Source organism: Lichenostomus cassidix, unplaced genomic scaffold (genome assembly GCF_008360975.1).
Source record: "Lichenostomus cassidix isolate B80296 unplaced genomic scaffold, HeHo_3.0 unassigened_scaffold_chr26, whole genome shotgun sequence".
Classification (NCBI taxonomy): Eukaryota; Metazoa; Chordata; class Aves; order Passeriformes; family Meliphagidae; genus Lichenostomus; species Lichenostomus cassidix.
In genome coordinates this window covers 750,227-761,247 of record NW_028147268.1, presented here as the reverse complement: position 1 = coordinate 761,247, position 11,021 = coordinate 750,227, and the positions used below count along the sequence as shown (strand labels likewise).

The window sequence follows — 11,021 nt, the reverse complement described above, 5'->3', positions numbered from 1 at the left end:
TACATAATTTAACATTTTTATTTGGAATATTACAAATCATCACTAATCTTTACATCCCAAAAAAAGTGTATAAATAAGGCTAATTTTTACAGTGATTTCACTTGCCAAATAAGTGCATTTCATTGTATTTTAGCACATTGCAGATGCAACAAGAAGCAAGCTGAGCTCCTGAACACCACCACACTCGATCCCAGTCACACATCCCAGTGTTTACAAACAGCTCCCAGACCGAGATACCAGCCAGGCCACGAACAGCAAATCCTTCTGTGGAGCCAAAGCCCCTTTTTAATAACCACAGCCTATTATGAACTGCAACAATACGACTGCTGGGATTGTCCCAAAAAGCCCTATAAAGCCCTAAACAGTTCTGTGCCACTGCAGCAATCTGTTGATGACAGGGAGAGCAGTGCCAAGCAGCCACAGACAAGCCAGAGTAGTTCCAATGCTGCCTCAGGCATCTCAAGTGAGGCAGTTTGGGTTTTCTGTGAAAACTGGTTCTTAGAAGCTGCCTGCATGTTGATAGTGAGATTCATGAAACTAAAACCTGCTCCAGCTGGGGTTTGCTAAGGAATTAGAAGTTGCAGTAAGGCTGAACTAATAGCAAACAGTGTGGTTTAAATTAAAATTCTGGAGTCAGAATCTGGACTAAAACACCTGAGGAACAAGCAGCAAACAAGAGACCACCAAATCTACCAGCAAATCTACTCCCACAACTGAACTGCTTTGGTTTTCCTTTCACGTGAAAAGTGAGTGACAGGGAAAAGCTTCTGTTTCTGAACAGGAATGTGATGCTAAATCCAGCCTTTCAGAGCTTGATCTAACATCACAGTGTGCAGACAGAGGTTTGAAATGAGCAATGCACAACTTGGAGTAAAAAAAGCAAGGAAGGTGGATCAGACAGCACCCATTTCTATCCTTAAAAGTAACAGAAGATCTCCAGAACTAAAATCAAGGTTCACTAAAAATCAAGCAGCCTAAGGAATTTCCACTGTGCTCATGACAGGACATGGCCACCACTGAGCTCTAAGCAGCTCCTTTAATCAGACACCTCCTGTCAACAGGCAGAGAAAGCCTTTGCTACAGAATCCTTCAGTTTTCCATGCCAACAAATCCACTGCAGTCTTTGTGGAATTATAGCAAAGAATCAGAAATGGCTTTTTTCCTTCTTAAAAGCAAAGGAAAAGCTCTAAAACTCTGATTTCAAGGCACACTTTAATTCATCATATATACAGCAACCAACTTTGGCAAACAAGGAGGTAGAGTATGTAAGATTTTAACTGTGATAGTTTCAAACAGACACCGCCTTTAACGGCACCAAACTCTTCAGGGAATGAATAACAACATTTCAGAACACTAAAAAACCAACAAAACCATTTACACCACCTCAACTGCAGAAAAGGAGAGGAAGAACAGTCAGGTTTGAGTGAGCAGAACTCTAAAGGACAGAGGAGAGTACTGGACATCTGTAAGCAAAGAGTGGCACTTGCAGCAGCAGGCAGCAGCAGCTGGCACTGGGACAGTGACATTCCAGCACTCCCACAGACTCTCACATGCTACAGGTATTGCCTTTCCCCCAGCTCACATGCACAGAAAGACAATGAGGGGGCAAAGCAGATCTATCTGTATTATCTATATATACACACACACTTTTTATCCTATTAGGCACCTCCTCCTGCAGTTCATCAGCAGAACAAGACAGCACAAGGGACTTATGGACAGCAACTCACTGCAAGGGCAATCATTTTCCAGCTCTGACAGGGATATTCCACTGCAAATTCCCTCCCACCCCACAAAAAGGTCAGTCATGCTTTACACATCTTATATTCGGCAGAACTGGGAGTGCTGTCACGTTTCCTACAAACAAAAAAACAAGTGAAATCAGAGGGTTTACATTTCAATAGGTTTTACATTTACACTGAAAGCACAGCCTTAGTTTTATCATTAAAGCAGCAGGTAAAGTCACAAACTTTATCCTCTCTTTCCCAAGCAACTGCTGCACTGGGGATTTTAGCTTCACTCAGCTGCTGAACTGTTAGGAATGACCCAAGGAGTAGCAGAGCCTTTGACCCAAAGGGATATTACCAAGAACTAACACCAGAACAGTTACAGGTTCCCATAACTGCACCAGCTTCACCCTTAAATTCATTTTAATCACAGAGTGTTGTTTAGTACATATTTTCTAACCCGAAACAAAATATTAGCCTGTGAGGATTTTGATTCTGTAGTCCACTAACAGCAACTTTAACATACTTAAACATAAAAGAATTAAAATTCACAATGACGTTCTTCTATATGTTCCAAGTTCTTGAATAACTCCTGGTTTGCTTTACCAAAACACCCAAATACCAAAGCTCTGTGCTATTAGTCTAAGTCTCTGAGGAGTTCCACATGCCACAGGAAAAACTCCAGAATTAACAGTGTTTTCACACACTAGACCAGTGATTTCTCTTAATATGTGTAAAGGTAAGATTGGAATGAAGAATTCTATTCTCTCCAAAAATAAGCCAAACTAACCCAGAAAACAAATACTATCTTAATTAGAAACATCTTTCTTCAGAGTGAAGATGATATTCCCTAATCTATACATTATTTTGGAAGAAACTTCAAGCTTAATCTTCATATAAAAACTTACAAAAATACTGAAAATTCACTTGTCCTTTGTAAGTCAATAAAATCAAGACTATGCACACATGAAAAGCCTTTTGCATTAAGTTGGAATAAGAGAACCCACCACCTCCTCAGAATTTGTGCAATGGGAAAAAATCAATGAAAAAGAAAAAAAAAGATCCTGGTTTAAAAAATATTTGTTGTTCCAACTCTGTTAAGGTAGCAACAACAAAATACTAGCAAGGAACAGTCAAACTGAGCTGTCCTGTCTGAAAAGTGTTCTGTTCAAACAAGGTTTGAAGAGTCAGATTTTGGAAGAGCTCATTTGACCTTACACAAATGCACGAGCAACCCCAACTATCATCACATGCATCTCACTGCTGCATTGGGCTAAAATACAAGAGAGGACATCAGCTGCAAACAAGCAACTGGATTTTGATGCTTTTTAGGGCTACAGAACTCTGAATTTGAAGAAGAAATCCCCTTTTCATAAGAAGGTTTCGAAAGATCTTGTTAGAACCTTCGTTTATTCTCTTCTAGAAAGCAAAAATGCAGATGAATCAATAATTGTGAGAGATGTGATCTGGTTTTCTCTGAAGGGATGCACAACTACCTTTAGAGTTTTGGTGTCCAAAGGTGGTTTCCAGCTTCTAATTACAAGGAATTAAGCTATTAGCTAAAAAAAGCAACATACAACTGGAATGGGTGCAAACGTTCTACTGAGTATTGCATGTAATACACTACAAATTCTAAGGTAACACCAAGAAATGTGATTTAAAATCACTTGAAGCTATTACTGACAACCCTAAATTATAATTCTTTATATATTATATCCTGTTCTTCCCAAAATGAACAGAAGGTTATGTATGACATGCCTTCCTCTAGGAAGTCAAGGTTCCCAGCTAGCCAGATTCCACACTCCTGAAACTCCAAGTAAACCACAATAAAAAAAAGACACTTAAGCTTCATTGCAAAAAATTCAAATGAATTGGAAAGTGTATACCTTTCAATTAATTCTTTTGTGCAGTTTCTTCCATCTCAGCTGGGAGATTAGTTTTTAAAATACATGTTTCCTTGCAACTCTCATCAACTGTGTACGAGCTGAACAGCAGAAGGGGAGAAAGGTCTAATTGAATGTCCCATCCAAGTGGCATTTGAAACACACAGAAAGAGAGGCCAAGGAAAGATTTGCTGTCATTTGGAGGCTATGAACCAGCAAGGCTCAGGGGCTGGAAGCACAACAGCTCACAAAGGCTCAGCTGCATCAGGAACTCAGAACACTAAACAGGGAGATGGAGGCCTTAATAAAAGGAGATTAGGTCAGGGTTTTCAGACAAGAAAGAGCTTTAACAGTCAGATGTCCACAGAGAGGAAGATAAAGGGAAGCACTGGGCACAATAAGGCTTTTCATGCTGTCAGATATTCAGGAATGTAACATTCTACCATTTTTGATGCTGCTGCTTTAGATCCCTCCTGCTTTCCACACCATGAGAAGTCTCTCCACGGATGAAGGCAGCAAGTGCTGCCCTGAACTGCCCAGAGCTCTTCTTTGGGCCATCCAGGCTGCAGAATATCCAAGTCCTGGATGAAAAGCAGTGGCTGCAAAGCACCAAATTACTCAGCAGCACACTGTGGCCCTTGGATTGACCCTGCACTGCCTATTTAAAAGACACTAAGGCTAAAACCTCACTGGATATAAACCACCTGCAGGGCTCTCCCAAGTACCCTGGGTGTACTTCATCACAAATCCAAACCATAGGAATATTCCCCCTGGTTTACTTCATTTAAAGCATCCCTTCCTTTGTTTCATGTTCTCCAAAAAAAAACCAACAGATTTTGGTAAAAGACAACACAGTTCTGATGAGATGCCTTTCCTACCATTCCACATGTACAACCTAAGCTGCTCTGGACTGTCAGTGTTTTGCACGTTACAAACTATTCCTCTGACAAAAAGGTTTTTTCCAACAGATAAAAATCAGACATTACAGCCAGAAGCAAAGCATTAAGAGGCATTCTTTAAATCTCCTGCCACCCCCCCATGAAAAACCACACATAAACCCCAGCTGTTTTGAAGAAAAGTTTAAAACACCCTATATATCTTGTTAAAAACAGAACTCTAAAGCTCATGCATGATTTTACAGATAAATTTGCAAGTTTTTAACATAGGGACCCCAAAGCTGCTGCTGCAGGAGCAACAGAAAAACCTGAAAACCTTCGAGCAGCACAAGCCCAACACAACCAATACTCCCCCTGGCTTCGGGAGATAAACTGACATGTTTTAAGCAGATGGACAAAAATACTTCCCTTGGCAAGGGGACACTGCCAAACACAAGCTTAAGAACAGGGTTTTTCCTTCCTTGAAATTAGTGCAAGTGTTAATTAGCAGCTTAGCTGAACAGCAGATCCAAAACCAAAGTCAAATACATGGTTAGGCCTCCACCAGCTGCTGGGAGGAGCTGACATAAAATCAGACTTTTGGAAAAGAAAGGATACACAAAGCTCGAGAAACTTAAACATCAGCACGGCTTTTGCTCAGTCATTTGGAAGTTTGCAGTAACATTAATAAAAAAGGGAAGTTACTCACCCATTCTGTGAAAGGTATTTCTTATAGATCCAGAAGGCTGCCAGGAGCACCACAACTATCACGATCACTTCAAGAAGAATTAAAATTAAAAAAAACCCTGAGAGTGATAAAGATCATCTGCAGCTCACAAAAAAGCATAAAAAATTTTGCAGAAATAGCCTTATTTTCATCTACAGCTCTGTACCAACCCTAGCCCCTCAAAAAACCCCACAAACTCAAATTTTTTACAGCATAAGCCATGTAAATTAAATATTTGATGCTTTACTCAAGAGACTGCAAGATAGTTCAGCTCAAAACCAGTGACCACCAAGATGGCCAAACCCCACCAGCTCAGAAATATTAAAACATTACTTTTTACAAGTTTATACAAATCTGGGTAACACAAGATGGACTGAACACTTCTGCTCACCTGCAGAGTTATTAACTCACACCCCCAGTAAACCTAAGCTCTGAAATTTATTGAAGTGGCCAAGTTGCTGCTGGCTCCCTTTGAAATGTGACTTCACCACATGAAAAAATATACATTTTACACTAAACTATAATTACTAAGCCATCTTTTCTTGAATCATGCACCTTTAACCAAAACTCCAGAATCAACCCACTGCAGTCACAGGTGATTGGAATCAAAAATAGACTTCCACATTAAAAAATATAATTAATATAATGTTTTGATAAGGTTTCAGAAAGTACTTACCACAGATGATGGCTATCACATATCCACCTAAAAACAGAGGGAATCAGAATCACAAGAGGAACACATGTGCTTTTAATTCAAACAGTATTAAAAAATATTCACAAAGCTATTTCAAGTCAAGTACTTCTATCAACACAATCTTTGAAGCAGACAAATTTAAATAATAATAACATTTAACTTAGAATATGAATATTTCAATTGATTTTATCAAATCCTATTTTTGTGTTGAAATAAAGAAGGAAAACATATTAAATTATTTCTCCTGAATACATAAGGACTGTTCTGTGAGCTGTATTTTCATCCCAGCAGAAGTTTTTGCAGTCCATACTTACTCAGCTGGCAGCTTGGCACTGCAGGACTCCACTGGTTGTTCCCAATGTACTGAATTCGAGCTTCCCCATGCAAGGTGTACCCTGTGTAACACTCGATGGTGATGAAATCCCCCACGGAGTAGGAAGGTTTTTCTCCAGCAATTACTCTCCCATAATTTATGACAGGGGTGGAACCTGAACCTTCAGACTCACCTGGAAAGAAAAAGGGGAAGAAAAAAAACAATATTGAAAGATGTATTTCTGCATCAGGCATTTGGAACTTGTCACTCTGGCCCTGATTTCAGCAATTTAGAGTTTCACTCACAGGCACAGTGTTGTAAAGCACCCCATGAACTCTGGCCTTGGCAAGTCACTGTCATCTCTGCAGTGCCATCAGGGAAGGAGCAGCCAGCATTGCACCTGATCTGGACAGACTCTCCTTTTTCATAGGCAGGTTTGGCTGGAATCAGGACTCCATCTGGGATCCTCGGGGCAGGACACACATCTGCAGTAACTGATACAGGAGTTTAAAACCAAGTTTAGTGGGAATAAAGTTTATTGCCTAACTCAGTAACTCTCTCCACATGTACACAATCTGCTATAAGCAGAACAGCTCAGTAGTTTAACTTCACCCCTTTTTAAGTACAAATATTTCCCTTAGAAGACTCAAAGAAACATCACTGTAGGTATTCATTAAAGCATCTTGTAATGTGGCAGCTCAGAAATCCATATTGGTTCATTATTTTTCTAAGCTCTAGAATCATTTCCAGGTGCATTACCAGACTCATTCATTATGGAACACCCAAACACACTCATTTCAAAGTGCCTCTCACTCTTGGGAACTCATTATTAAACCATGCACATGAAAAATTCTCTTTCTGTCATCCCTAACAACATTCCCTGTTCTTCTAACACAGGGAGAGAGGAGAAAGGTTCAGAAATACTCCTGTCATGTCCCCAGCCCTGCAAATTAGGCCTGACTTTATCATTTCTGCACTCAAAATCTAATGCTGCACACCCACAGGATGCCTGGAAAGTAGGAGCTGAAGAGCTGCATGAAAAAACCACACACAAAGATTTTAATTGCTCCAGAAGGACACTACAGGTTTCCTCCCAGTGCATACCCCTAATTCTTTTTATCACAATCAGAAACACATCTTTTCTCTTGTATTTCACATCTTTTCTGCTGTCTTTACCCATGAAATCCCTAGAACACCATGATGCCCTATTTCAGCTAAAACACACTTTCACACACAAGGGGAGTCAGAATCTTACAGAAAGTCTTACTTTTCTCACAAGTTGGTTTTGGAGGATCCCAGGCACTGTTTTCTTTACAGGTAATTGCATCTTCTCCAACCATGTAATAACCTTGATTACACCTAAACACAACTGTATCCTTGTAACTGTAGGAAGGGCCATGTCCAGATACTTTTCTCCCATTTTCAACTGTGGGGTTTCCACATTTGACCACTGAAAGAAGCAAAACATTTGTTAACATAAGCATTTGTAACCAAATGAAAACAAAGCTCGGAAACATTAACACAAACATTGCAAAAAAACAACATCCTTTCCCTACTTGGAAATTTCCCCAAGTTGGTTTGGAGAGACTTCGTAAAAACATTGATTTCTGCACTTCCATAGAAGATGTGTTTTAGGAAAAGGATTTTCCTAAAATTTTTAGGCTTTTTACAATTCCTAATCCAGCTCCCATCCTTGCTCTTCACACAATTTTTCTGCAGCTACCCAGGATTTGAGGCCTCTAGGTTCCTTCACTTCAGCCTTGTCACTTCTCACAGGTATTTTTCAAGCTTTACCTTAAATTTTAGTCACATTCTGTGTCATAATCTATCAACACCCACCACACAGACGTAATCTCCACTTAAACTGTACCAAACTTTGTAGCAGAAGATTTGTTCCTTCTTTCCTAGGAAGTCCATTCTCCCCACCCCACTTCCAAAAGAGGGACAGACACTGTAAAAAAGAATTAAAAATGCCAACAACCTCTACATTCTGGAGGTGGTCCACTCCAAACTCCGTTTGAGTGTGCATCAGACATGCAGTAAATTGTGTCTGTGCCAATGAGGGAGAAGGGATCCTGGCCCCCGGGAACACTGTCACAGCTGTAGGTCACCGAGCTCTGGTACACATAGTTGGCCCTTTCCAGGTAGTTCCCGTTGGCTATTTTGGGAGGCGGCTCACAAGGAATTACTGTAAACGAAGCATAAAAATTGATCAAACAGGGTTCTGCTGTGTTAGGTGGTTCATCTCAAAGAGGAAGCATTGGTCTTTCAAGTAATTTCATTGGAAATCTGACACAGCTACTCTAAGTCACACTACAGAATCTCAATTTCAACAAGAGGCTGATTTTGATATAATAAGCACAAAAAGTGGTATTTTTCATTCCTATTTTACCACCATTTTTTGTACAGGAAAAGCTGATGGCACAGCTGTTTTTAAATTAATTACCAACCTCTGAATAGAAAATTAAACACAATTTACTTACTTTCACAATAAGGCAGATTTCCACTCCAGTCAACACCTTCGTTCCTGATAACACAGGTAGTCTCTTCACTACCCCGCAGTCTGTATCTAGAATGGTAAAAATTTTGAAAAAGGTGGAACTTCTATCTTTCATTTCTCCACCAAGCACCTAAAAATTGGTCCTTATAATTGTTCTGTGATTATGGGGAGACAACACCCCAAGGTTATGTACATTAACTTCACCAAAATACTTACCCTTCATTACAAGAAAATGTCAATTTTGAACCAAATGTAAGATCTGTCCCACTAATATAACCATTTTCCAAGTCTCCTGGGTGTTTACAACTTCTTGCTGGGGGAACAAGAAAAAAAGAAGAAAGAAAAAAAACTCTACATTTTCGTAGCTACATACAAAGTCTTTGGCATCTATTGCTCTTACCACCACCACCGTTTTCCACGCTTTGTTTAAAATACCAACTGAAACTGTTAAATATCAGTGGGAAAAAGCAAAGGGGTACAAAAAAATTACCTTTACAGAACACGTCCGTGGGTGACCACTGCAAGTCAGCACCACAGGTCCGGGTCAGTGATTTCCCTGGGATTCTCATGTATCCCGGCCGGCAGGTGAAGGAGACTTTGCTCCCAACAGGAAAACTCTGCATTTCCCTGGAGCTCTCGCTGAGCTCTGCGTACTGCAGCCGCTCTGGGGTGGGACATGAGCCTGGGAGAGGAGGTAAAAAACAACACACAGCCTTAGCAACGAGAAGAGAAACACACCCAGGTGGAACAGCACAGCAGCCAGGACAATTAAAGAGCTTTTAAGGATATAATAAACTCTTTTCCGAATTTTTAATTTAGATTTTAAGTGCATACAATGCTAAGCTCTGCATGTGTGCAAGACACGTTACTTATTGTTTTCCCAAGCTCTTTAGTCATTCTACCCACACAATGCACTTCCTTCCAGGTCCTAATACTTGTCTGTTTGCCTTTATTTTGTAGGTAAATACACGACTTAACTCACTGTACACCCATTCAGTTTGCCGCATGAAAAACAAACAAGTCGCCCCACTGACAGAGCTCATTGTCCTTTCTGAAGGAAAAAGGAAAGCGAATCTAAGGGACATAAAGCGGAGTTTAAAATCAGCTCCAAGGCCAAGCTGGACGGGGCTTGCAGCATCCTGGCTCAGTGGCAGGTGTCCCTGCCCACGGTACGGCAGAACGAGATTGGCTTTAAGGTTCCTCCCAACCCAAACAGTCCCATTATTCTACGATTCGCACCCGCCCCAAACCGCGTGGTTCCACCACCGCCCTGAAACCATTTCCTTCCTGCCTCCCCTCTCCCCCCGAGCAGGCCCCGAGGCCCCCGAGCCCGGCGGGGAGCAGCGCAGGGCACGGTGCACGATGCACGATGCCCATCCCGATCCCGATCCCGATCCTCTGCCTCCTCCCGGCCGCGGCCCCGCGGAGCTCCGCGCCCGCCGCCCCTCCGCGCCCCTTCCCAGCGGCACCCCGCTCACCCTGAGCCCGCGCTCCGCCCAGCCAGCACAGCACCAGCGCGGGCAGCAGCACGGGGAGAAGCACCGGGAGCGGCCCCATGCCCGCGGCGGCACCGGGAACGGCGCCGGGCACAGCAGCGGGCCCGCGGCTGCGGCCGCTCCGCTCCCTCCCGCGGCACAGGAGACGCAGAGCCGCCCCGAGTGCGCATGCCCGGCCCGCCCCGCGCGGCCCGCCCTGCCCTCAGTGCTGTGCCGCCATGGCCGAGCCCCGCTGCCCCTCAGAGCGGGGAGCGCTGACAGCCTGGGGACTGCTCCGGCGTCTCTTTCACCCTCTGCTCGGCGACATTCCCCGGCCGCGCTCCCCGCGCCGCTGTCACACACAGGGACGCGGGCTAAGTTCCTTTCCAAGCCCAGCCGCTCTGTTGTGCTAATTTCCTCCCCAATGACGCAGTCGCAGCTCACTGAGCGCATGCTCGGGGAGGCTCCGCTTGACCCCAAAGTGCGATTTTAGTAGATAATAAACATTGTTAGGACACACGGACCTTGAGGATTGTGCCAAATTAGTGATGTACACATCAGCGCCTTGATTTACTTCATCCTTAAGGCTTCTTCATTCCGGGCTGTCCTTGGCTAAGGGATGCGCTTGCCTGTTCCGCTCATTAGTTATCCTTTTTTATGGAACAGGATTGAAACTACACAAAGATCTTCCACCAAAGAACGCCCTGATTTAAAGCAATCGTGACATCATCCAAATTTTGCAGCACTCTCAGTGCATTACAGCCCTGGGTGTGAGGAGATGGAGTTCTTTCCTGGGCAGCTTGAGGGAAGACGAAAAACTTCCAAGTGTG

At 42.7% G+C, this 11,021-nt stretch overlaps 1 protein-coding gene across 5 annotated transcripts; it reads right to left on the bottom strand.

Moving 5' to 3' along the window:
• On the bottom strand, window positions 1–10,365 carry CD46 (CD46 molecule). Of its 5 annotated transcripts, none has more exons than XM_085044330.1 (12): window positions 10,195–10,365; window positions 9,207–9,398; window positions 8,933–9,029; window positions 8,700–8,785; window positions 8,198–8,404; window positions 7,484–7,666; window positions 6,522–6,710; window positions 6,218–6,409; window positions 5,886–5,912; window positions 5,192–5,258; window positions 3,611–3,708; window positions 1–1,854 (listed from the first exon to the last, which is right to left on the bottom strand). In XM_085044330.1, exons 1-11 carry the CDS (start codon window positions 10,271–10,273, stop codon window positions 3,618–3,620), a joined length of 1,410 nt encoding a protein of 469 aa, XP_084900456.1. In that variant the 5' UTR covers window positions 10,274–10,365; the 3' UTR covers window positions 1–1,854; window positions 3,611–3,617. The 5 variants fall into 5 exon arrangements, with proteins under 5 accessions (XP_084900456.1, XP_084900453.1, XP_084900454.1 ...); XM_085044327.1 differs by lacking the exon at window positions 10,195–10,365 and adding an exon at window positions 9,699–10,000 and having other exon boundaries at window positions 5,192–5,288; XM_085044328.1 differs by lacking the exon at window positions 10,195–10,365 and adding an exon at window positions 9,699–9,997.
• Window positions 10,366–11,021: the final 656 nt, after the last annotated feature.